Source organism: Chamaea fasciata, unplaced genomic scaffold (assembly GCF_029207755.1).
Source record: "Chamaea fasciata isolate MVZ Bird 193981 ecotype frontalis unplaced genomic scaffold, bChaFas1.0.hap1 SCAF_3, whole genome shotgun sequence".
Taxonomy (NCBI): domain Eukaryota; kingdom Metazoa; phylum Chordata; class Aves; order Passeriformes; family Sylviidae; genus Chamaea; species Chamaea fasciata.
The window spans coordinates 36,475,745-36,502,747 of NW_027094088.1; the positions used below are offsets into that span (position 1 = coordinate 36,475,745).

The window sequence follows — 27,003 nt, forward strand, 5'->3', positions numbered from 1 at the left end:
CCCAGTTAACTTCAAACTGGGGCTCTGAAACTTTTAGGCTTTATCCCAGTTTTCCTCTGAAGCACCAGAGAGTTTCATTCTCCTTTAACCCTCTGTGGATTTAGAACACCCAAGTACTCGTGGCATTTTCTTTTCAAACACTGGGTTTCAATTCAGACCACTGGAGGCACAGGACCAGAAGCCTTTAACATTGATGTGGATCCCTTACACTGTGACTATAGCAAGCTCAAAACTCTCATCTATTTAAAACATGTATTTATTTTTGAGCAGTTTTAAATAGATGAGAACTAAGGAGCAAGGGACCGTTGTGCTCCTAATGCTGGCTCTTGCCTAGAATCGAGTCAATGTAAAACCCTCCTGCTCCCCTCGCCGGCTGTGTAGCTGTGCCAAGAGCATTGAAGAGCAAAATCTCGTCAGTTTGGAGCCGGGGTCAGTGTCCTTAAAGCTTTGGAAAAGAGCAGAGGAGAACCCTGGGAGGAGGACCTGAATTCCAAGCTAGTGGATTTGCAAACTGATTCTCCACAAAGTTTCTTGGAAAGAACTCGGGACACATCAGCTTCTGAGTATTTTAAAAGATGTCACCTTCGGGTTATTTTGTGAACTCTGTTTTCTTGTTTACAGTGCTAAAGGGTGAGACTGGTTAAGACACACTGGAGAAAAACGTGGGCACTTTTGCTTACACGTTAATTACGAGTGTACAATTGTGTTTTGCATTTCATCCTTCACTAATACATACTGCTTTATGAAGATAAAGAGAAAGAAGGAAGAATATGGTCCCTCCTAATCCTGCTAAGAGCAACCTCTGGCTCTCATCAGGCTGAGACGCAGGCATGTGCTTACCTATACCGTGTGTGCTATCATCGAGTTCCCACCTCCAGAGTGAAGCACGCATACTACGCTTTCGGGGCTTTAAAGCCTCACCTCATTTCATTAAAACAGAACAGCAAGGCTCAGCTGTTGCCGAAGTACAGGTACGCTGCCCCAGCAGCTGGGGCAGCTGCGCGGGCCGGGTTCCTGGCAGACGGCAGGTCGGCGCCCCTCGGTTCCAGCAGGTATTTGCGAGGCTGGCTCGGCGGCGCAGGCTCCGCAGCCGGCAGGGACCCCGGGGCGGCGCAGGCTCCGCAGCCGGCAGGGACCCCGGGGGGGGCGGCCGCCGCCCCGCCCGCGGTCACCTGGCCCCGGCCGGGCCCCCTCCCCGCGCCGGGAGCGCCCCTGACGTCACGGCGGCCCCAGATTGGCTGCGCGGGGCCGGCACCGGGGCAGGGGCACCCTCCGCCCGCCCCCTCCCCTCCGCACACGCTCACTCGCCGAGAAACTCTCTTAAAGAGGGGCTTGGGGACAGCCCGCACCGGCTCCGGGGCCGTTTCTTACACACGCACGCAGACCCCTGGCAGCTCCGGCAACCGAGACATCTGCTCTCCATTGCGACCACCCCCCTCCAGCAAACACCCTTCCCCTGCTGCTCCTCCTCCCTTCCCGCTCCGGCTCGCAGCTCGGCTCGTACCCGCCGCTTCCTTTCTTCCAACGATGTTTTCCTGCTCCACGGGGCGAAGTGTTTGCTGAACTTTGCTAACAGTTTGGGGGGCGGGCGGGAGGATCCTGAGGCTTTTTTCCTTCTTACCCCCCGCCCGGAGCAGGTTGGGGGGCAGCGAGCGGAGGAGGGATCCGCGCCCCGGGGCGCAGGTCGCGCACACACGCGTCCTTTGGCGGAGAGGAAACCCTTGTCCCGCGGCTCCGCGAACTTGGCCGACTGCAGGGGCTCCCGCTGTGGAAATGGGTCGGATCAGATGGGGCTTCCTCCTCCTCCTCGCTGCCTGTGCACTTTTGTCACCAGGGCTCGCAGCCCCCGAAAAGGGCAGGCTAAGGAGGATCACGTACGTCCTGCAGCCCGGCCGGGGGGGCTCCTCTGGCAGCCGGCAGCAGCGCCCGACCCTCCTCGGGGGGGAGCAGCAGCAGCAGCAGCGCACGTTCAATGTGCAGCTGAACACGCGCTACGGCGGCGGCGGCCCCCTGGAGCGGACCCGGCGGATGAGCAAGTCGGGCAGCGCCGCCGTCCAGCTCCGCTTGGGCCCCGCCGGCCAGGTCCACCCCAACTCCGCGGCTCACGCCTCCTTCGCCAAGCCGGCCCGCTTCAGCCCGCGGCTCAAGGCGCCGCCGGGCCCCCACGGCAACAGCAGCGCCGCCCTGCCCCTCCGCCAGAAGCACCAGCTGCCGCCGCTGCCGGGGTAAGGCGCCCTCCCGTCCCGCACGTCCCCGCTCCACCACCGCAGCTCCCGACCACCGCCGGCATCTCCGTCGCGGCCGCTGTCGCCCCCTCGCGAGGGGGTAGAGGGCGGGGGGCCGTGCCGGGCTCCGGGGGCACCGCGGCGTTACCTGCCCGGCCCCGGTGCCCGCCGTGGGCGCCGAACATCCGCGGCACGCCAGGCCGGGCGCGGGGCCAGCTCCCCCCGTCCCCGGAGTCCGCGGCGGGCCCCCGCTCCCGGCATCAGGCGTCGAGTTCAATCGGGAGGTTTAATTCTTCCCGCCTTTAGTCTCCCCGGCCCAGCGCCCGCCCCGCGGCCCGGCTCGGCGTGGGGAGCGGGGGTGCCCCGCCGGACACTGGTCCTTGTTTGCTGTTCCCGCAGGGTCAATGTGTGCGGGGGGCAGTGCTGCCACGGCTGGAGCAAGGCCACGGGCTCCCAGCGGTGCATCAAACGTGAGTAGCCGTGCGCTCGGGGAGGGGCGTGTGGTGGGAGCCGAGGGGGCCGCCCCGGCACCTGGCGAGGTGGTGGATGCTGGGCTCGTCTGTGGGCAGAGGGGTGCTGGCTGAGCTCCGGAACCCACGGGACAGACGTAACACTCTTTCCATCCTTAATTCCCTCCTTCCTAACCTTCACCTTTGCTAAAGGATGAATAGTGGGTGTCTCTTGCATTTATTCTTAGCACAGACAGTGACATTTTTGGAGAGAGCTTTATGGGAGGCTTTGTACGCGTGAACATCTCCTCCCCATCAGTTTTTTTTTTTAGGCGTTTTTAGTATGGGGGACTTAGCTGGGTAGAGAATCTGCCGGAGGAGCACTGGTGGGGAGCAAGGAATCGCCATCGACCCACACTGTCCCTTCACCAGTAGCCCACGTGAATGATCCTGCACTTAGCACATGGGATTTTTGAAGCACTGAACAACGTGAAAGAAGTGGGTTTGGTGAAGGTCCTGTCGAGTGGCCGTACCTTTACTGGGATAACTAGAAACACAAAATATGTGCATAAAATAACACTGATTGAGTCAATCCTGCTATGCTCCAGTTGTTCTTTCTAATAGGAAAGCGGAAGAATTTCTGCTGCTTTAGGCAAGATTCAGAATAATTGTAAATGGCTAAACTGGAGTGATGTCATGAGGTCAGGAAAGACTGGAATGGCATGTCTTCAGGAAACTCCTGTAAGTGTCAGTGAGATTGGGCAGATCTGGGAATATTGCTTTAGTTCAGCAGGAGAGATTACTGTTCCTGAGAGAGTTGGAGTAAACAGTGCTTTCAAGAATTTTTTTTTTTCCCCCAGTGGCTTTTGTCCCTGTGTGGGATTTTTTTCACAATAGGGAGCAATCACTTTTGTAATCCTGACTAAGGTCAAGTACCTTTGATCTGCATGGACCTGTTGCTAAGAAGTAAAGACTTTATGACAGTAGTTAAAGACAAAACTTCACAATTTCCCTACTTATTTAGACATGAATTTAAGATATTCTTCTAAATCAACATTTTCAAATGCATGCTGCTATGTTAGATTAGTCATATTTTACTTAACACCTTAGAAGTACTAGAATGTTTTCCTTCAGCTTAGAGTGGTATTTGGAGACTAACTGCAGAGCTTAATAAACACTTAGCTTAAAGACTAACCAAAATAAAAAAAAACCCTCTTAGTAATTTCAGGACATTAAGTGAAAATGTGTTTTAACTGTGCTATTGTCAACCAATTTTATTGTGACTATTTTGAACAAAACCCAAACAATGTTTTGGTTTGGTTTTTTTTAATGGCTTTTTGTCTGTCTTCTAGTAACTTTCATTTCCAGGCACCTTTTTTGTTTGCAAATTAAGTAATTCTCTTTGCTTTTGGTTCTTCATGTTCACTTCTGATTATCATTCATCTTTCCTTTTTGATTTAGTTTTATTTTTAGAGTATTTAGTAAGGACTAAGTCAAGACAATTGGATTTTTATGGGATATATGTGTAGAATTTAAATCCATCAATTACTTGGTTAGCTCATACAGTTAACTGGAGGAATGGAGTAGCAGAGATAGAATTAAAAGAAAGGTGGGAGGATTTTCTCATTTTGTGCCTCTGATATTATGTTCTCCTTAGCATTAAATATTTTTATTCCCTGTTCTGATGCTACTCTAATTCCTCTTAGCAGTGGTATAATACACTTGGCTTGGATTTTCTCAGTTTCACCCCTCTCTTGGCAGGTCAAGGGAAGCACTGAATGTACTGAAGTTGTCTGTTTTGTAACTTAGGCAAACCATGAGATAGCATTGACTTGATTCAGCTATAGAAGATTAGTCTCACAGTCATAAAAGCCATATACCACCTTTTCTGGAAGCTCCTGATGTTCCTTTCAGAAGAAAAGAAAATCTATAACTGAACAACAGTTAACCCCTTTGTTTCCTGTAAAATTAAGTGAGTTTTAAAAATTCAGGTAGCAGGCTCTGTTGGTTTTGAGTGGCTTATTGCAGCAGTGGATTAACTGCTGGCACACCTGAGCTGACTTGATGCAGAATCAGTTTGATTCTGTCAGGGTTTATTAATTCAGGCTCAGTATCACTTTAATAAGCTATTTAGTCTCTAGGGCCAGATTTTATTCTTTTGCATGGTGCAAAGCCTGAGTTAATAAACCCCAGACCCATACTGGCTCTTTCCAGAGCCAACTTCCATTTGTCTGCATCGCGCTTCCAGAACCGGAGTGCTGAGAGCCAGCTCTGATCAGCGAGGTTAATTAGCTCAGGTGTAATCCCAGGCTGGAACAAGCAGCATGTGTTTCTGCTCTGCTGCACCTGTGTGAATAAGCCTGCCTGGAGCCCTGAGAAAGAGGGGCTGAAGGGCGGAGGTCTGCTCTTGCAGCCAGGCTGCTTTCCCTTCCCTTTGCCTTGCCTGGTGGTGTTTGCTAGCCCTGCTTTCTCATGCCTGAGGCTGTGGCTGCTGTTCCCTTGGGCGACTTCTGTCCAGGCGGGTGGCAGTCTATCACTGGCTGGGAGCAGTGACATGGCTTTTCCCGCAGCAGCAGCAGGGGGTGTTTGAAATGTTTCTGTGCAGGTCAGAGGGCAGCATCTGTGCAGAGGAGGCAAGGGAACTTTGTAAGTTCTTTTATTTAAATTTTAGTCTGAAGCTGAACTGCCTTTTGTGTTTACATTTGTTCATGTTCTCTTGGAAGCCTGACAGTCCTCAGAAGGTGAACTTCTGTCTTTCTGTAAGCTGTATGAGAGTGCCTACCATATCCAATTTAGGCATATAGGGTTTTCCCCTTTCTGTTCCTAATATTTCAGTTTTACACTGTAAAGTTTTAAGAACTTTTTTCCAACTCAGAGTGACTTAAATTACAAAGCTCCGTCATTCTAATTAAAAAGATGAAATGATAACACTCAGTGTAAACAGAATTCGGAAATGCTTTATGCTGGGCATATGATGCCTAACAATCAAAACCAACCTTTTTGTAGCTTTCTGAACATCCACCTTTGGGTAAAGACAAAGGTGGGAGAAATTGAACCACAACAGTAAACATCTTGGAAAGTTAGAAGCACGTGAAAGAGTTTAGGACGAGGATTGTCTTCCAGACGTAGTTATCATAGGTTATAATCTGTGCAAGTGCAGTAATGAGATACCACCAAGGCTGGAGACACTGTGTTTTGTTAGTACTTGCTGCATAACAGAGCTTTATAGAAACATTAATTAGCTCTGTAACATGTCTGTAAGGCAAGTAAAACTTAGAGTGTGGGGGTTTTATTATTTCATTTATGGAAATTAAGCCATAGGTTAAATGTGGTCTTGGACAAGTTATAACAACTGTCAGGAAGGCCTGTGCTGGAAATCAGGAGTTCCCACCATCCAACTGGGTGTTTATCCTGTTGAAATCTGTTGTCTCCTCCTTTGTTACTTACTACTAAATTTCTGTTAGTTAAAACTACTTCTACAAAACATGCTCTTCTGTTTGTTCTGGTTTTCTTTGCTTAATGGTACAAGGAGCTGTTTTTCATGCTGGGAACGTAAGAGAAAATTACCTTTTGTATGTAGAATCTGATATATTAAAAGATAAATGGGGAGAACCACCTTGTTGTTGTAGTAAACCCCTTGTAAAACATATGGTATGTTTTGCCTGGATTATTAATAGCAGTTGTTTGTGAGTGTTCTCAATGTAAACTGGATGGTTAAAAAAATGGGAAGGAGAGAGCTAGCAGTTTTTAATGGCATGAGTTCCTTACTGCAAAGGTGTAAGAAAGGCTCACAGAGCAAAAAGGTGAGGAAGTGGATTTTGCAGGAGCACATTTAGAGTAAATTTCCTATAGGGAGTGAAATTGCTGTCTATGCAGAACTCGGGTATGCCATCATTGTCAATTAAGATTAAAAGGGTCTTAAGTCTTTCTTAGCTGAAGATGTGATGTGTGTGCATGCATGTATTCCATGCATAGGGCTGGTACTTTGGTATTGGAACTGGACTGAATTCTATGAGTTTGATCATAGAGGCAGGAGACTAGAAAGTTGTGTGAATAGTTGCCCTGAGGAAGGGTCTCCTTTGTTCAATTTCAGAATCTGCTTGGCCTCTGCTTGTGTACTGCTGTTCAATTTCAGCCTCCTCCTCCCTCAATTTCCACAGCTGTACTTCTCGCTGTGGCTGAGTAAGCATGCTACAGCTTTGTGTCTCCTTCAGGGCATGGGCACTTGACAGTGTGACCAGTGGTTCCAGATCACCTGGTTAGAGTGTGCCCTGAGTTGCTTCCAGCTTGTGCTTCTGAATTTCTTGGGGAAGGTGAGGGAAAGGTTGCATGCCTAGGTCTTGTTCTGGGATGTGGTTAGGATCCAGACCTGGGAACTTAGAAACATTTGTGAGTCCTCCAGTTTAGACATAAAACTCTGTATCACTGAATATTTTAGTATGAAAATACTAAAATCAGAATCTACTCTTCTTTCTGTCTTCAGTTCAGTTCTTAGGAAGTGGTATCCAGGAGAGCTGTACTTTTCATCATCAGACCCGAGTACTTGAAATATTTGCAGCTGTGCTTCTTGGAGGTTTTCTGGTCACAACCAGTTCCCGAGGCTTGTGCTTAATCAGTTCTGTGGCTTTGAGTTTTACCAAGTTCTGTTTATTTACGTGGTATATACAAAGCCTAACTATAACATACTGTCCCCAAATGTTTTTTCTTCTCATTCTAAGACCATCCTCTCAGCAAAAGCAGTATCAATCTCCTTCAAATTATGTCTAAATCAAAATTTAATGTCAAAGTTTTAAAGAGACAAACTACTTTGACCCCATGTGACTGACCTATACATTAGCCCTTTTTGATGTGTCCTTTGATGAGGTTTTTAAGCAATTCAGAATTGAAAAACTGAAAGCTTTAGAAGCTTGGTTTTGCCTTTGCTTGCTACTGTAATATGTAAATAAAACTTTTGAATTTCATGTACAGGAAATGGGCTTCTGTAGTGGGAAAGCTCTTGTTAGGCCTTGGTGGTAATTCTACTCTGCTTTATTTTTCACTTACTGCCCTTGGAAGGGGGTAGAACAACAGGGTCCAAATTCTTGTCATCTTTGTCTACATTAGCAAGCAGCATGGAGCTGATCTATAGACAAAACTCTTTGGGTTTGATGACCTGAGGCCCAGGGCATGTGTCTTTCAGGGCTTAGTGCTTTGTTTTGGCCAAGGTGTAGCCTGGTCTTGTGGAATAAACACCAATATGAGGCTGAATTACGTTAGGTGCGTTCTTGGAGAGCTCATGTTTTGAGTTTAGCTTTTTGTTATTTAGGTGGATTTTTTTCTTTGCATGTTAAAAGAAATAGCGTGCACACACATAAAGATGGTCCCACAACACAAACCAAACCTTTCTAAGTGCAATTGTTATGACAGCTTCAGGAGAGATCGATCTGAACCAGCAGTAATGCAGACTTTGAGCACAGTGTCTGTCTCCTGGCCATGCTTGGCAGCCATCCTCCCTCCTGTGAGACCAGGCTGTAAAAAAGCTGTGAGAAGATGGGGAGCTGTTAGCTGCTGCCTGCTCTACACATGACCATGCCACGTGCCATTCCTTCATTTGGTGAGGAAACTTAAGTCCACAATTAGTATGAAGTGAAACCTACCCAACCTTCTCTTTGTGAGACACTAGGGACTTTACTGGAAACAAGCTCATAATGGTACATAGTCTGTTTCATACAAATACTACAAGTGCATTTAGAATTAAGACAGAACCAAAAAAAAAAACAAACCAAAAACCAAACAAAAAACCGGAACCTTAAAATGAACCTGTCAAGACGTTGTGCTCTCACACTGGAGTAGATGACAGATTGATAGTGAACTTGTTCAGCTCACTGCAGCAGGTAGTGTTAACAAAAGAGGCAGGACCTGCAGTAAAGTTGTAGTAAATCTACAGTGGATAAAAATTCCTGAACACTTCTCTTCTTAATAGAGAATCAGAAGGAACACAGAAAGCTGAGGGTTTTTGGTTTTATTTTTTTCCCCTCCTATTCGGTTTGTTGCCTGTTTGTTTTCAGTGTGTAACTTGGAAGTGGAGTAGAAAGCTGTGTAGGTGCCAGGGAAAGCTGTGGTTCATGCATCAGTTGTGCACTGCCTGGTTCTGCATGTGTGTAGGAACAAAATGATGTATTGACAGAGGAGTGATACTTGGATACTCACAGTACTAATCTTACACATCTCTTCTTGCAGCTGCTCTTCCTGAGCATGGAAAAGGAAAGAGCTGGAAGGGAACATGCTCCCCCCGCCTTCCTGCCCTGCAAAGTGGCTATGTGTATGGGATCAGTGAGCCTCCCAACCCTGGGAAAAGCAGGGCTGTAGTGAGGGGAGGGGTTCTGCTCTCTCTGAGGCCTTGAGAAGAGTGCAGCCTTCACCACCAAGGGCTGCTTGTGCCAACTGATCCTGCCTTAAAGCAAGCTTGGATTGCCTGGGAACTATAGGATTTGTGGAGGGGAGATGAAGAGGAGCACATAACACCTCCCTAAAGTATCTGCTTGTTCAAACTCTGGAGTACTGGGTGTTAATACGTTATTGATGGTTCAGGTCATCAAGTCAGTCTGTGTTCTGTAACTGGTATGTTAGTTGCTAGAGTAGTGTTGGGGTGGCTTTGAGGTTTCTTACTTTAGGTGGCTTTTTGTTCCACATTTAAAAGCAGCGGTATTTGTGTAGCCTAATTTATTACTAGAAAATAGATCCTGCACATTGACCATAGGAAGAAAGCAAATCTTGAGCATTTCTCCACATCTATGACTCCACACAGAGGGGGGACAAGCATTTTACATGTTAGTAAGGCAAGATGTTAATTTCAATATAGAGCCAAAAATAGGTCTGCTTGGGCATGTTCTTTTTTTTTTTTTTTTGTGAAGTGCAGATAGTAATCCCTGCATATGGGAAATAGTTTTGTGTCCTATGGCAAGATTTGCTTTTTTTCTAACTGAGATCAGGTTTTATTATCTCTAGATGGCAATTTAGGCCTGGAATTTCAGAGAAGCTCAACCGAATTGTGAACTCTTATTGAGAGTTGGTTGAATTTAGAGAAAAGCTTTATTGTACTTAACTGTTTTGCTTACTCTATTGTGATAGATTTTTCTCTAGTCTTTCTCTGTTTTGTAACTCTTCAGTTGTTCTGCATCCAGTTAAATATTTCCAGTTGCCTTTTTAATGAACTTGTCTTAGTTTGTTCAGTTTCTTGCATATTTATTATGAAGTATTTTATAACAAAATGAGTAAACACTGTACTGAGAAATGTTAAGAGAATTAAGAGGATTGCATACTGGAGTGTTAACCACTTGAGCAGCAAAAACAGCGTGTAACATGTGAATCTGCTGCTTTCCTTGGCTTAGTCCATTCTGTAGTGAATGATTTTTATTTGTGGGTACTGGAATGATAAAGGGATTTGTAGCATGTGAAATTTTTGTATTGTCAGAAATATGCATAGTTAGGATTTCCTATAATTGAATACTTTAAAATGTGTCTCAGATTGTACAGTCTTAACTATTTATATTATATAAACTCCAGTAAACACAACATGAATGAAAATGCCTAGTATCAAACAATGTGTTGTATTCTTGTTGCTGATAGAATAATGCATCCTCTTGCTGAAGTTAAGCTTTTGAAGTATTTGAGTACAGTTGCTATGCAATTCTGATAAGTCTTGGCATTTAGAGATTATACTATGGAGATACATAGAATATGCTAGTAAAGTACATTATGTTGCCCTTAGGTTGAGAGAGAAACTGTCGTTTTGTGTGTTTGTTTTAAAAGTAATATGTATGCTAAAAGCATTGTTTTTTGTTTCTCTCCCTTCCTGGAGGTCATGTTTACATGCCAGTGTGGGAATGAATCTGATGGTTTGAAGTGGACAGCAAAGAATTCCAACACATGCTTTCATTTGAAGTATATTTAGGGAAAGAATTCCTTAAGACCATATAGTTATGATAAAAACAAGTTCCTATGTAGAAAGACACAGATGGCTGTAATACTACCTCCATAAGTAGTGCAGAGGTCACACAGGTTTTCTGCAGTTAATTTCTTAGGATTATATAGAAGAAATTTCAACTTTTTTTTTTTTTTTTTTTTTTTTTAATAGAATGGTCTTACAACATGGTTGTATCACCCTTGGTTGCAAATTCCTCTTTCCTCCATTCTCAATGAATGTTTAGAATTATTGAATGTATTTCTGGTAAACTTTTAAATTTTTGAAACCTCTTTGATATGAGATACTCAGCTCCACAGAAAAGCATCAGTTTCAGTGAGCTTTTGGGTTTCTAGACTCTAGCTGCATCCTCAGTCCTGACAATGGCTTAATACTTAAAAGGGTATTCAGAGTAAAAATGAAAAATTGGATGGTGAGCTAAGCAGTAGGGTAGTTTGGAGAACAGGAAATTCTAAAAAAACGTTGCTCTTCTTCAGGATGTCAGCATCTTATTCAGACTTTTCTGAGGGAAACTGGAATATGCCTCTTTCCTTTCAGAACCCACAGCTTGTTGCCTTCCAAGGAAAGCGCTTCACTGCTTTTCTTCTGGAATCGGTGGGGGATCATCACTCTGTCTTTCAACCCAGCAGGAGTTAAAGGTGCCTTTGTATCACAGCTTTTTGTTTAGGATGTGCATTCAACCAGGATGAGCTTTGGTTTGGTTTCTTTGTGTGCTTGAGGAATAAAAATCTTGCATTCATGGGAAAAGGCAGTATTTGTTACGCCTTTAACAGTATTCCTATGTTGCACGTAAAGAAGCTCAAAAACTCTGCCCTCAGCAGAGATGTGTCCATGTCATAGTGTTGGTTTTTCCCCTTTCTGTGAACTTGATGCATGCATCATTTCTAAACCATTTTGTGCTGGAATCTGAAACAGCTCTATACTTCAAATCCTCTTTCCAATTGCTGTATTTCCTATTATTTGCCCTCTGGCATGTATTGTGCCTGACAGGATTTACACACTCCTATGGGAGAAGTTGATCTATGCTGTGCCTGTGTGTACTGTGGTGAAGTTTGTTGCAAGTCGGTGCATTCTCTCTAAACTGGTGCTGGACTATTATGTGTGCTCAAGATGAGGAAAAAAAAAAGGTAAATTTTGTGTGGAAAAAGAAAGAAATCTGGTGGATGGGTGCATCAACAATAGCATAAGACTCACAACACTGTTGTAATTGTGTCCAAGTATTAGAAATTCAGGAATGACATTGAAAAATGTTTGTGGACATTCAAGTACAAACCAACAGCAGTTGCTTGATAAAGGAAATACTTAAAGGTGGAGTTGAGGCTAAAAGGCTAGAAAGTTGGGCGCAGGAAACTTTTGGGATATTTAAATTTGTTTATTGTGAACTTCTCACTGAAAAATATTTTTTTTGTGGATTTTTGTTCTCCACAGGGAAATAAACTTGTGTTGTTACTATTGAGGAAGTTAAAATAATAGCATAGGAATGAGAATGTAATGATCTTAATCTAAGAATTAGCGTTAGTTTAATATTACTTTAATACAAACATTTTTAGGACAAGTGAAATAACGTGTATTTTGATTAATTTGAAGGGACAAAAGAAATTTTTATCTAAACTCCTTCCATACATGACAATGTTTTATACTTACGGATTTGAGTATAATAAATTATGCTTAATTTAGAATGCATTAAAACAAAGTACATTCTGTATATGTAGAAGTTTTAAAATATTTGTGTTTTGAAACTATTGTAAACCTTTTATTTTGGGTCTTGCTTCTGCAAATATTTATATACACTTTAACGACATGAACACATGGACTGAAAAGTATGTATGTATTGATCAGTCCCAAAGCAACATAAGATGTTTTGGAAGGGGTGTGTTTAAACCCAACAGTAATATTATTTTACCCTTGCTTTTCTGAAAGAATGTCACAGATGCAACCATATGGTCTGATATGCATTTGTCAAACCCCATAGTAGTCTTTCTGAGAGAGTGGTGTGCAGTAGTTGGTTAGGGAAAGGTGTATAAAAAGGTTGAGCGTTTTAGGACACAGTTTTGGGCTTTTTGTGACTTCAGTACTTCCAAAGCAAATGTGTCACTGTGGCTTTATTTTTAGTAGATACAGACTGAATGGTCTTAGAACACAAAAGAATCCTTGTTCCCTTCCCACTGTATTGGGTCTGGCTGAGCTGGAGCTGTGCTTTGCATTGGTACCTAGAAAGGTGTTAGTAACACTCCAGGGTTTTGGCTGCTGCTGAGCAGCTCTGGCACAGCACCACCAATGTCTCTCAACATTCCCCTCCCCCATCAATTGGCTGGGGGTGGGCAAGATCCTGAGAGGGGGCACAACTGGGACAGCTGACCCAAACTGACCAAAGGGATATTTCACACCATGTGACATCAGTTCAGATAGAAAAGCTAAGGAAAGTTGAAGAAACAGAAGACATTAGTTATTTACAAAGCTTGCCTTCTGTTGCAAGCCCTATGCATGCTGAAGCCCTGCTCCCTGGGAAGTGGCTGAACATCGATTGCTGATAAGTAAAGAATAAACCTGATTTTTTGTTGGGTTTTTTTTTCTCTTTACTTGTGTACACACAAACTTTTGCTTTAGTAAACTGCTTTATCTCAACCTATGAGTTGTTTTTGATGTTATTTTCTTTCCCCTGTCTAGCTGGGAACTGCTAGAGCAGCTAAGTGGACACCTGGCATCTAGCCAAGGTCAACCTCACCACAAACCATAGTTGTGGAAAGTGAGGGAAGATTGGTTGTTTTGTCTATCCTGGCCTTTCAGTGTGGCCAACATCCCTGGCACAGCAAGTTTTGGATATTGCAGTGAAGTGGCTCAAAGAGCAGATCAGTCAACCTCTTGACAGAAAAATCTATTGAGACTTATTAAACACAAAACCAGCACTCTTGCTCAGGAAGTCGCTGAGCCTCTAATTCTTAAAAGCTGTAGTGGTATAAACTTTTATTGTGTCTTACCCTGTCCTTAAGCATCCACCTTGGTAACAGAGGGAAAATACTGGACTAGGTGGATCTTTAATCTGACCCACTAAGCTTTGTCTCATTATTTGCATCTTTGCCAAGCTCCATTTTGACTTTCCAGTCATGACCTGCTTGAATTGAATAGGATGAAGCCAGTTGCCTTTAACAGCAGTATATTGGCCTGCTTTTCAGTTTTGAACTTAATACTTCCACGCTTCAGTTTTTGGAAGCTTAGCTTTGTGGAAAATACTGGTGTTCTCAGTTTTATGGGCCACTATTGTTGTCTTCAAACAAAATAATTAGGTCATTCATTTGGCACACTACAGCTGTCTTGGACATTGTAGAAACTAAACTGCTGTATTATGTCAATTAAAATGTTTGTTTTAATTCTTTCCTTAAAACGTGATCTTTTATCCAGTTATGTGATCTTCTATTATGCAACATTAATGAAGGACTTCAGTCAAAAGGGTCATTGCTGTGAAGATCTGATGGACGGGGGTTTCAACCTGTTGTCACTGGTCTTTTATAACATAGTTGCTGGATCTCCTGATGCTGCCTTTGTTAAAGGCCACTTAGAGTAATGCACTTTGTCCTGCAGAGCATTTGCTTGGTGTATATGTAATGCGTTTCAGGGTTTACATTGCTGTCAGTGAAGTAAGAATGTTCAAGTCTGTGTGGGCAAAAAAGATGAGGAAATTTCAAAACAGGTTCTGTTTTTAGCTTTATTGTTTTAAATTCACTGTAACCTTCAGTTAATTAAGTAGAAACTCAAGTTTTTGTAGGCTTCTGAAGCACAACTTTAGTTCTTAACTACAGGAAAAAGAGTTGCAGTTTTTTCAGGGTGGTCTTTTGTGTATGTATACATTGTTGCTTCACTTTTGAGAGGAGATATGCCCTGATCAGTGTCCTAGCAGAGTAGATATTTTTTCATACTGACTTTTTGTGTAGTCTTGTTAGCTTACTTCCGTGTTGATGAGTCATTGGTTTTTAAATAATTTCTTGAAAAACTTAGAGGTTAAAATAGCCACGTGTCCATAAGTGTCCAGAAGTACATGAATGCTTTCTTAATGTAAAAATGGGACTTTTGAAAGTCTTGGGGTTTTTTAAGTGTTTTTGGTTGTTTTTTGTTGGGTTTTTTTTGTGGGTTCTTTTGAGATTTTTTTTAAAACACTCTCAACTGGGCCCAGATTCTTTACTGTGATCTTTGCACATTTCATACACATGACCCAGGTGATGGGATTACTCTTCTGGTCTTAAGAGTCTCTCCATAGCCAGTGAAATTTAAAAAGAATTTTGGGCTCCTGAATTTATTTTCCAGGATATGATTTATTTCAGTTATGTGCGTATAAATGAATTTTTACTGTTTCTATCAAAATCTAAGTTTTATCAATAAGGCAGAAGGAAGACTTGGCTTTTCTACTACAGGATATGCTTGTTGCAAATCCCTTCTCAAGTTTACAGTGAAAATAGTCTTCAGTCTTCCTGCAGTCAAAGACAAGACAGAGTCTCAAAAATAAACAAATACAAGTCAGCAAATGATTACTTTTTTGTTGCCAGGGAGGTGCATAATATGCAGTTAAGGTAGCCAAGCTAAGTATTATTGAAAAGAAGATAAGATTCACATGGAGAGGAATGTGTGTGTGGAAAAAACCCCACACAAAACTCAGGTTTAAGTTGTTGGGCAGTTCTGGTGTTGTGTGCAGTTGGTATATATGATACAGCTGGATAAATTAGGCCTCCAAAGGAACACAGTCCCATCCTAATGAATTAATTCATGTATATTTTTGTGCATTTAAATTTTTTTATGTATAGAAGTATGTATTAGAACTTAGTTGAAGTGTCAAGTACTCTATTTGCACCAGGGCTGTGGACTGGTTTTTTTAAAAATAATATAATTGTTCAGTTGGATGTATCTGAATATGGTGCAGAATCCCATATTATAGTTTAAGATATTATCTTACCTATTCTAGTAAAAAAGTTATCACCTGACATATAGTTTTGTTGATGTTAAAGGATTTTAAACAATATTAAAATATGCTTAGTTTGTAGGAACAAAGTAGCTTAGCCATGTTTTTTTCTTATACATGCTTCATTGTATGCAGTCTTTAATGTGACTAATGAAGAAATGATTTTCTTTGCTATCTTTTAATGTTAAATTGTGTCCTTTAGATAAGAGAATTAATTTGTTTTGCCGTCTTTATGTGCAAATTTTAGCATCCAAAATCCTCGAGGTAGACATGCCTTTGTAGTATATGTGTGTATATATATAATCAGCAATTGTTTTTGCTGTTTTCCCTCCCTCCATTATTTGATGGGATTTGCTGCTCCTCCAAGTTTCTTGTTCATTCAAAGTGGAACTGATAGTGCATTCATTATGTCTTCAAGCTGGGTTGAGTCCAGGCTGGTTATTCAGACTCCCTCTGTAGTCACTAGATAGAGCAATGCAAAGCATTGTAATTAATCCTCTCTGAAGGCAAATTGTGTTTTAAAGAATGATTCCTTTTCCCTGATGCTCCAAAGAGCATTCCAGAGAATCTATAGAAGCTGGTCTGGGATAATCACAAGCACCTGTCTGTTTCTTCCTAGGTGTAGCAATGTCTTTGTAGCAGCAGTTCATGTCTGGTGTTGTTACGATGGGGGTACTGCAGGGAACTTTATTTGGGTTTTGGAGGGGGAAGGGTTGAATTGCTTCATGCTTCTCTGCATTGTTTTGCTGACCTATAATGTGGCTGTAGGGATTCATTCTAGCTACCTATGCAGCATCTGATTTTAAAATAGTAATAAAATAAATCCCAGCCTGGATCAGTAGTAAAATTCTACATCTGTGTAATATTGTTTCATCAGATGCAGTTTGGGTTTTTAAAGTATGAGGAGAAGGGATGCTGAGCAGAAAGGAGAAAGATTTGAAATAAGGCTATATTTCTCAATTTAGCTAGTACATTTCCTATTTTTTAGATCCAGCATTTTACTTTTTGAAGTTGTTCACATGTTGTGCAAGAAATCAGTAAAAGCTGTATCAAATTGTATATTATCTTTTGTGGCGCTTAGCAATGTTGCTCTCTCCTACTCCAGTTAACATTAACAATTCATGCCATTTTTTTATTGTGGGGAGGGTTTGCCTTTTCCTTCATGCTTTGTTTCACAGGTACTTTTTAAAATGTCTTTTCTTAGCTAACTGTGCACCACCGTGCCAAAATGGAGGGATGTGCCTGCGACCTCAGCTTTGTGTGTGTAAACCAGGAACCAAAGGTAATTCCTGTGAGGATACAGTCGTGCAAGACACATCTTCCGCTGGAGGTCGGAGCCCCGCTGTTCCCCCGTGGCCCATACCCCAGCAGGCTGCCCAGCAGACCTTCTCTCAGAAGGTGCAGGTCCCACCAAAGGTTGGCCCTATGGCTCAGATGGCATTCACAATCAAGCAGAAGCCTCCTGTTGGGTTAACTCAGCAAATGCAACCACAGTAAGTGTTTTCCTTGCTTTCAAAGAAGTCCAGTGTGTCCATTTTGTAAAACATTGTTCCTTGCAAGCGTTTTAAAAAAACCTTTCTTGGAAACTGTCACAGATTTTTAAAAACAGCTTCTTGTTTTAACTGTAAGATTTCAGTGGATGTTTAGGCTTCTATTACTTACGAGCCAGATTTCCTTACCTGAACAGGCTATCCCATGATATCAGTCAACTTCTGTTTTCTGTAGAATGATACTGCTGTACTAATTTTGGAGGAATTATTCCAAATTTACAGTGGTGACCTTTTGAGTTTATCCTAGAACAAAGTCTAACATGGAATTCTGACAGCTTGTGTAACTGAGGAGAATAAGATTTGGTGCTTCTGTTCTGTTTGGCTTTCCTGTATTTGCATTGTGTTTTCTCTTTTAATATAAGCTTGTGTGGCTGTGCTACAGTGAATACTTCTGATTGCTTGAGGTGTTTGATGTTCAGGATTGTGTCTGACTGCCATAAGTCCATTTTGTTGGCGATCTTTTTTCCTCTGACTCTTTAGTAGCTCGTGACTTAGTCTTTGTTATTTTTTCTCTGAGCTTTAAATACTTACTGTGAGTCTGAAATTTCTCTTAATTGTACTGTGGTTTTTATTGATGGGTCTGATGTTAATTTGAGACCCCATTTGAGATGGGCGGAGGGAGGTGCACAGGAGGGTGGCAGTCAAGTGGAATGTGAACAGTTTTAGGTGTTTTCAGCTACTGCTGTCCTTCCACTTTCAGATGAAGACAGTGACAAAAACTGTTTCTGTCCTGTAACAGGTGTTGCTTTTGGAGAGGTTGCTTTTAAGGAAGGTGTAGTCTGTCTTGCTTCTAGTCTCCAGGGCAAGATAATTAGGATTAGGAAATAAAATGTATTTTCCTGTGTTCAAAACTGTAAAAATTAATGTGGAAGGGTGGAGTGTGATTACAGTTCTGCACCTGAGTCATCATAGGCTCCTGACAACAAAGTGCCACTTCCTTTCCAAAGCTACATCTGACAACAGGGATTGTTCGACACTCCCAATGTTATTTGTTGCCCCTAGCCCCTTTATCTGGTTGTTTTTTTCCTCCTAAACCCTTCTAATTCTTTGTACTAACTGTGGATCTGAAAGCTCAACTAGGTTCCTACATGTCTTGTGTAGGAAAAAGAGAAATCTACCTGAATTCCCTTGGAGTTCTAAGCCCTGAGTCAGTATGAAGAAGAAGGTAGAGCACTGGGGGCTTTAGGAACAAATACATCCACAGACTTGAAAGACTGAGAAATTTCTACCCAATTTTAGTATTTCCTAGAACTCTGAGTCCAGTTTAATTCCTACCAGTGAAGCAAGGGTTATTGAAGTGACTAATATGAAGGGGAAATTGCCAGTTAGATCATCAGGCTTTTTTCCTGTTCCTTCCTCTCCAGACCAGCTGGACTCATCACCTGGAGTCTCTGCTTTGCCCCATAAAGAGCAGCACAGCAAATCAGTACAAAAAGGCCAGAAAGTTCCTGTCTTATCAGTGCGGGTTCCTGTAGAGTATTCTTTCTTTTTTCTTCCTCCCTCTACACACAAGCATTCTCAAGGAATTTTTCTTTCTGTTGTGATAAAGGCCAGTTGTCCAAATTGGGTAGTAAAATATACTTTAAAAAAAAGGGAAAAAAGAAGAATGTAATCTTTTCTTGCCTGAAAAAAATAATTGTCATCTTTTAAACACTCTAAAACTGTACTCAAAAGGCTTGTGGCAATCTCTAGAGAAGGCTTACTTTCCATTATTCCTGGAATAATGTCCAGGGGTAAAGGGTTCTCCTTATTAAAAAAAAAAAAAAGAGAAGATGATAAACTGATATTTTTTCTGTGCTACTATGATAATTTTTGGGCTATGATGCTCACAGTATTTCTAGAGGATACCTACAGCATTTCATGCTTCACCAGAATCTCTTTACCTGCTTGCATGAGACATCACAGATCTGGAGGAAGCAACTTCAGACTGACAAAACCAGTCATCTGTTATCTGCTGTCCAAAGTGCCTCTGCATGCTTCCATATGCAGCAGGCTTTGTTGTTCTTGTGACCCTTCTCAGCCTGGGATTTTCTCCTAACTGTAGAGAGACTTTCTTAGGTAGAACTGTTACTCTGAGATCACATGAAGATAAATCTATTTCAGTCAGCTTAATACTGGCATGGGAAAATGGAAAGCTGAGTCTCTGGAGTCATGAGAATGCCAGCCTACAGCCTTGGTGGAAGCCAGGTGCAGGAGCTGGAGAGGAAAAGGACTTAGTTGCATAAACCAAAGCAGTTGTATCAAGTGCAGCAGAAGGTGGATGTTGTGATACAGCTGTTGAAATGAGTGCTGGTGATAGCTCCCCTGTATGACTATTAGCACAATTTACAGGGCTGAAAGATCCTTCTGAGGTCAGGTCTCTAACATTGAGAGGGGTAGACAGGCTAGATCCTGTTTCAATTCCTTTTTTAGTACATTGTGATTTTGTATGTTGTGCGAGGCTGTCCAGGTACTTTTGGAATGGCTTTTCCTTCTCCCACTCCTGGAAAGTGGAGTCACCCTCATTGTCAGTGTGGTTGGTATGCTGATTTGGACACTGCTGCTGTGCAGTCAAGGGCTGGACTGGTGAGAGTAAGGCCAGAACCCAACCTGGAACACCTAAATTAGCTTCTAGAGGAGGCTTGCCTCTACAGAGCTTCTATTTTGCCACCCTCTGTCAATGTTTTTCTATTTTATATAGAAATGTAACTTTTCCACCTTCAGTCAAGATGCATTCATGCATGCTTTCTTAGGTTTGTGGTGGCAATGATATTTAGGAAAGCAGGGAATTCATTTATTTCTTTCCAGATATCTTTTTTTGAAGAATAAGGTGCTGAACAGAAGGAAAGCTGAAGAGAGAATAATTTCCTGGAATATCCTGGGTTCAGCAAGTCTGTCATAGTGGTGCTCTAAAGATGGATGTAGTGTCAGGTACAAGGTCTCATCTCAGAAAAATGTTAGCAGAAGGTATAGATGGCTGTAATTGAAAACAAGTGGGGTTTCAGAAACAAAAATCTGCTTCTTATTGGAACCTGTAGGGAATTCTGATCTCAGTAACAGGCATGCTTTGTGGGCCTGAATTCCTGTGATAGCTCTCCAGTAACTCTGGGTGTTCCTTTTACATCTCGTGTTCTCACTTGTTGGCAACAGGATAGCTCCAACAGCTTGATTTTGTGCATTTACCATCTGTGTGAGCAGACCTTTTTTTCTTTTTTTTTTAAGGGATCTTTCTCGTATAGTTTTGGAAATGAACACCAGAAAGAGTATGGCATCAACCAACTGGAGCTCAATAAATACACTGAAGTGTCACAGCACTGCTCCTTCAGCCTCCTTTGGAGGCAGGTGGTGATGAAATGTGAAAATCTGCTTTTAATGCTGGACAGACCAAAGCCCATCAAAGGAGTACAGATTCTGAATCTGTCACCAGGATTCTGAATGCACAGAATCCTGGTGACAGATTTGGACTTACTGGTGTGCCTTATGTGCCCAGAAATCTTTGCTTGAGAGGTCTCTTCCAAACCTGTGTTCCTGGGACACTGGGTCTAGTCCCATGCTGTGATGGGCGGATGTATTGCCTGATAATTTTTTTTTAAGACTGAACAGAAGTCAAAAAACAGCTTTAAGACATCAAAGACATAATTTTTTTTCCATTTTAAACTATTTTTTCCCAATTTTAACTAGGAGATGGCAAATCGCTGTGAATTTAGATTGAAAAAAAACATGCCTGAAAGAAGAACTGGGCATACTGTTGTGACCCTACTGAAACAAGCAACATAGGACAGTCATAACAGAAAATGGAATATGTGCTTGGTATTGTATATAATTGTATGTTAAATGTTGACATATATATTTAAAATCTGTAGAGATTACTGACTTTCTATTGTGCTAACTCCTGTAGTCTGAGGATCACTGTAAAGTATAAGAGACTGTTCTTTTGGCTCCTGTCTCGTATGCTGGTTCTTTTTTGTATCTTTTACTGCATGTAATTTATTTTTTAGAACTTATGGTTCTAAGATTGGTTAATATGATGATGTATCAGGTGATGGTCTAAAAAAGATTATAGACAGGCTTCTTGAAGCTAGTGTGAAAGTAATTATTTCTGGAGGACATCCTTTTTCACCACCATTATGATAGTTTTGTACTAAAGATGTACAGAGCAAGTGAAACTCTTTACTTACAAGAGCTGTGCACTTGAACTTAAGTGTGAAGTCTGCTTGAAAATACTTTAGGGAAGCTCTTGATAATATTGAACTCCTGTCAAAAAGACCTTGACTTTCTTTTTTTTTTTAAGGGAACTTTTTAAAGAACAGCAGGGATAAAACTTAGGTTGGTAGCAGGAAGCAGTTGGGTTCAACCCTTTGCTTATAGTAGGATCACTTACAAGAGGTTGCTCTGGGCTTTGTGTGGTTGAGCTTTGAATACTTTCAAGATTGCAAGGTGGGAGAGCTCCAGTATTTGTAGGCTTCTGTTGCAGTGTTTGACTGCCCTCAGGGAAAAAAAGAGTGGATTTCCTTTTATAGCTGAAGTTTCCATTGTTGCGTATTTATTGTTACCCTGTGTTTTTTTGCTGTATTCCTCTAAGAAGTCTGGCTCAGCCTCCTCTACAGATTCTCAAGAGGCAGTTGTGGATTCCAGTGTCCTCCACTTAAGCCGTTGGTGTTTTTTGTTTGTTTGTTTGTTTTGTTTTTTTTTTTTTTTTTTAGAGCTGAGAAATCTTTCTTATCATATGTTGTATGCCCAGTCTCTGACAGTCTTGGTGGCCCTCTGCTGGCCTTGCTCCACTGTGCTGCTGTCTTGTTTTGGGGAGTCCAGAACTGGTCACAGTGTTTGAGGGGCAGTCTCACAAGTGCCTGATGGAGGCAGTAATCACTCCCTTGACCAGTATGACTGTGCTCCTGCCCACTATATGATTGGCATTCTTCATATGAGGATATGCTGCTGACATGTGTTCTGCTCATCCACTAGGACCCCCACTTTTTGTAGGGCTGCTTTCCAGCCATTTTGGTGCCAAATCTGCGCTTCTGCACAGAGATACAACCAAGGATTGCTACCTGGTGCTTCAGAGCTTTGGTCTCTAAGTCATGGGCTTCTCATTCTGCCCTCCTAGAGCCCAGTGACAGAGATCTTTGAGTTTGTATCATCACCATGTGTTACTCTTCACAGACTTTAAAATCTAACTCTAGTGGTCAGGTGAGATTTTTCCAGCAGTTCTTGAGCTCACTGCTTTGGGTCAGTGAGACAAAAAAACTGGCATTGTGTCTGTAGGTTATGCTGACAACTGCATCCCTTCAGTGTAGACTTCTAACATGTAATGAACTCGTGGTGTGCTTGTCTTAGGATTGCTAGTTCAAGGTGGCTCCAGGGAGGATCAGGAAAGTAACTTTTCCATTGTGAGCTCTTTGGGGTGGATTCTGAGATGCCCTTTGCACAGTGTTTTCATCAAGAGACTTGCTGTAAGGAAACACAGTGTACCCTAATAGCCATCAGGTTATTCATGTTCTTTCTAGTAGACTTGTGAAGAGTTTATGTAGATCAGTTGTCCGTATTATCCTGTAAGGCATATTCCTTTTGGAAATGTCAGTGTACACTTCCATCTCGCAATCCCAGCAACTTGAACATAATCCATGAGGTAAAGTTAACTTTCAATTAACTTGTCATTAAGTTTGGGGGTTTTTTGAGTGCTACTGGAATATGGTTATGCTTCTGTATGACGATAGATCAAAAAGAGACAGTGATTTAGGAATATTCTGTGTGTGGAAATCATTGTCTTGCTTTCAAGATACTGCTTTTCAGGAAAGAAAATTGCCTCTAAACTGTACTGGTGCTGTCAGCTTAGTTGAAAAGCAGACAGTAAGCCACCATTTCAAGCTACTGCATTTAATTTTTTTTTTTCTAGTTTAAAAGCACAGGTACATCACCATTCAGTGTTTCCACAGTGTTTGAATGCTAGGGAGGGCTTTAATGAGGATTTCTTAATGTTACTGTGTTGCAATATGGTCTGTTTTCTTCAAAGTGGCTTTTTTTCAGGTTGTGGTTTAGATTTTTGGTTTGTTTTGCCTTTTTTTTTGTACCTATTAGAACTTTTGCTATTTATCATCAAATGATTATTTCAGGAGATGTTGGGAAACTATCAGAAAAGCTTCTTTCTGGGGCTTGGTGGGGCTGAAGAAGCAGAGCTTTTCTTGGAAAGCACGATATGTGGCCTGGCCTTAGAAAAAAGGCAGATGTATCTCCAGGGTTGGGTCTGTCTGATTAATTAAAAATGCCTCATTGATTCCATTTTATCAATAGCCTGTTCTGCTCATAATTTAAGAACTCTGAGAGACACAAATTTCATCTTCAGTGAACTTATTTTCTTCAGTGCTAGAGTCCAGGCACTTCACTGAGAAGCAGTTGCCACTTTACCTAAGTTCCATAAAGTACCATGTACCCTTGTACTTTCATCAATTTTGCCCAAGAATCCAAAATTACTGTTTTATACGAAGTGTAATATGTTGCTAATCGAACCACTTCTGAGGAGATTTATTGCTCATGTCATCTTGTGCTGAAGTTTGTGCTAAGTTACTGTTCATCAGTGTCTGTTGAGACTGGTATTTCTTTCTGTGTGAGTGTAATTGGTGAGGAGCACTAGGCAGATGGAGAAAGTGGGCTCTTCTCCTGACCTTATTGTTCAAATACACATTGAGACTTTGTAACCAACGTGAAGTGCATTAGAGGGACTCTCCAGTAAATCCTTGTTTGTTTCCCTCTTTATCAAATTTTCCCGAAATTATCCCATGGCCTTAGAGAGCGGTGCTGAAGGACCAGAATGGGAACTGTTGTCTGATTGCAGTGTGCAGCACAGTGTTGTTTCTGAAAATGAGTCTGCAGGTGTACTCAAAAGTTCTGTAGGCTATTGAATTATGACTACTTGACTTTGAATTAAGGAACTTCCTACACTAAGAAAAACACCTTTTTTTTTTTTTTTTTTTCAAAAATTGCTTTTTATATGTGATATATTAGTAAAATACCTTTGGAGTAATAGCTCAACAAAGCATTGTAGTTATTGAAGAGAATTAATCTGTACTTGAAAACATAACAAAGCATCATTTCTGATGCTGAGACATGAAGTTTGTAGAACAAATAAAGTATCTGCAATAAGCCAGTGTTTGCTACAGCCCTGTTTTTTTACTAATGTAATCTATAGCTTTGATAATATCTCCTCCAGATGTGTACAGAAAAAAAAATCTTTTCTGATACGCTTTATCTATTGTAATAATTATTTTTTTTTAGTTTAAAGTACTGTCTTTAAAACTTATCATGCAGCTGGGGAACAGACTTTATTAAAGCCTCTAGCACCACTGGAGGATATTGAAAGGAATTCTTTGTCAGCTTGGATGATGTGAGAAATGATGTTTTAGGCTTGTCAGGGATTTTATAAGTGGTTTTATAGAAAAGACTGCTTTTGGATATTCCATTTGCTGGTTTTGTTTTTTTTTTTTTCATTAAAGAAACAACTGAAGATGCAGTTCTGTATGTTCTGTGTCAAGAAAAGAGATTTTGTTAAAAGGAGATAGACAATATTAGTACATACTATTATGTCATTGGGCAGTAGGTGGCAAGCTTTGCTTTTCCTTCTACTTAGGGTTTATTTCCATATTGCAGTATGCCAGAATTTTTAGAGGAGTGGTTTAAATTCACTGAATTATGTCATTTATTGGCAGCACATTTCTTTAACAATCTCTTTTGTTCATAGTGGGTAATTGTCTTGGTATTGAATACTGAAGGAAAGCCTCTTTTCAAATGATGGATGCAAATCAAGAAATGTGAGCTCTCTTGTATTGTCTCATGACTTCTGTGGGCAGATTACTAATAGACGTTACACAAATGAGGTGAAGTCTCAGTCAATCTGAAATTATTTGGGATCTTCCTGATCAACTTCTGTTGTGGCCCACAGTACAGCTAGGGGCAAGGGGGAACACCACCCTCTTTTAATACAATATTTTCCTGTATTCTATCCCTGTGACTAATAAATCTAAAAAAAGAAAATAATATTTATTTATCCCTCTTATGATGTGCCATGTCCTGTTCTGGTCTGTGTGGTCACATCCTCCCTTCCATTCCCCCCTGAATTGCTGTAGCTGTCCTCACAAGCTCAGCCTGCTCCGCTATTGTGTAAGGCTCAGCAAAACAGGGGACAATAAAGCAGCAACAGCAAATTGTCCGGCTAAAGCTAAGGTGGTGTAGAAGGGGCAATGCTGGAGTGCTTGTCTTCAGGAACTTTCTGTTGGGGCTGACTGTTAATAGCCTTTCTCTGCTCAGACTTCTTGCCTAGAGCAAGTGACCTGGCAGCTGATGAATTAGTGATCAGCTCTATATCTTTACCAGGTATGTAGAACCTCTGCTCCCATGCAGTTCATCTCAGCTGTTTTCCAACTTAGGCGTTGTCAGCTGTTCTCTAGAACAATTTTTGCTCATCAGCCAAGTTAATTATTTGAGTTTCCTCACAATGAATGAGTTAGAGTTCTTCTTGCTTTGCGGTTGAAGTTTTGGGAAAGTTTGTTCTGGATTAAAAAATTTACATGGCTCTCTTTCTCAGTCGCTCCATCCTACCTGCACTTTATAATAATTGCTCTGAGGAAGATCTGCTGTCTTGGATGTCCTTGATCCCAAACATCAACTTATTAATTCAATTATGTCATTCTAGAGATTCTAAAACAATAATTAACATTTTCTTCTTACTGTAGCAGGGCGTTCTGCTTGGGGCGGGTTCTCCTTATGTACAGAGGCTCCATACAAATTTATCTTTTCACTGCTGAATTTTTCTGTCTTCACACAATTCCTAGCGAAGATCAGAACTCTTGTGGGACTGGTAATGCAGACCTGAGCTGTCAGTTGAGGGCATGGTTAATTTCATTGCTACAGGAGCACTAGGCTAAAAGGGTCTTTGGCATCAACTATTGGTAAATTGAGACCAGTGCTTTGAGATCATGATACTGTGGTTAACTCTGCTTCTGTAGTCTTTGGCAGTGCTATGATCTGTATGTGCTAGAACAAAAACTGGTTCAAAGGTAGTTACTCATCTCTTTGTGCTGCCAGGCACTGAGTCAGCTCTCAAGTAGACCTCCATTCATCATTCTAGGGAAATGTAGTCATCGGGCTGCAGGACCTGAGGTCACTGTTTAGTTCAAACTGTTGGTCTCCCTCAGGACTGGGATCATTTGTGTTGGCAGAGAATGTGGAGATGATTTTTTTGATGACAATAATGTCAGTCTTGTCTTGGTGTCCTTTTTGAACACTGCTAAGTGCACCTTTCAGTGCTAATCCATTAAACTAACAGATAATTTGTAGTTACCTCTGTTGGACTGAGTACTTGCTGTTAGCTGGGTTGTAGTAGACATAGGTCTAAAGACTATGGCCTTAAGTGTGGTGTGAAAGGCAAAAAAGCCTGTGACTATTACAAAATGGGCTAATCATTTGAGAGGTCTTGTTAGCTCACAGTGGTGTGAGAAGTGGGCACATCATTATGGCAAACTGCCTTGTGCAAAGCCTTTGATGTTTTGGTGGACCAAGTCCAGTCTGTTCTGTAATGACTTGTTTATAAGACCTTTTGAATATGAACATTTGTGATATCTACCACTGCTGCTTCAGATTTCTTCAAATGTTTGGGTTGAAATCCTTGAGGCTGCAAGTAGCCACTTTACTTCTGTTGAGAGTTCCACACAGTTTCTTTTCAATGGACTGGACACAGAGAGCATCTGGCCACGTCAAGTACTGTGCATGAACAGTCAATTTGTGTCCACCAGAAAAGAAGGTATCTTGGAAAGAATGTTGAAAATAAAAAGTATCAGCACTGCAGTATGCAAAGCACTCGTGAGATGCAGCTGCAATCCTATACTTCAGCTTACTG

At 41.7% G+C, this 27,003-nt stretch overlaps 1 protein-coding gene across 2 annotated transcripts in view; it reads left to right on the plus strand.

The window, feature by feature from the left end:
• Positions 1-1,319: 1,319 nt before the first annotated feature.
• LTBP1 (latent transforming growth factor beta binding protein 1) overlaps positions 1,320-27,003 on the plus strand; it is a 186,101-nt gene continuing 160,417 nt past the window's right edge. For both annotated transcript variants that reach the window (XM_066178599.1, XM_066178600.1), the window contains exons 1-3: positions 1,320-2,225; positions 2,625-2,695; positions 16,790-17,078. In XM_066178599.1, coding sequence (XP_066034696.1) covers positions 1,774-2,225; positions 2,625-2,695; positions 16,790-17,078 — 812 coding nt within the window. In that variant the 5' untranslated portion in view covers positions 1,320-1,773. The remainder of the gene's footprint in view (positions 2,226-2,624; positions 2,696-16,789; positions 17,079-27,003) is intronic.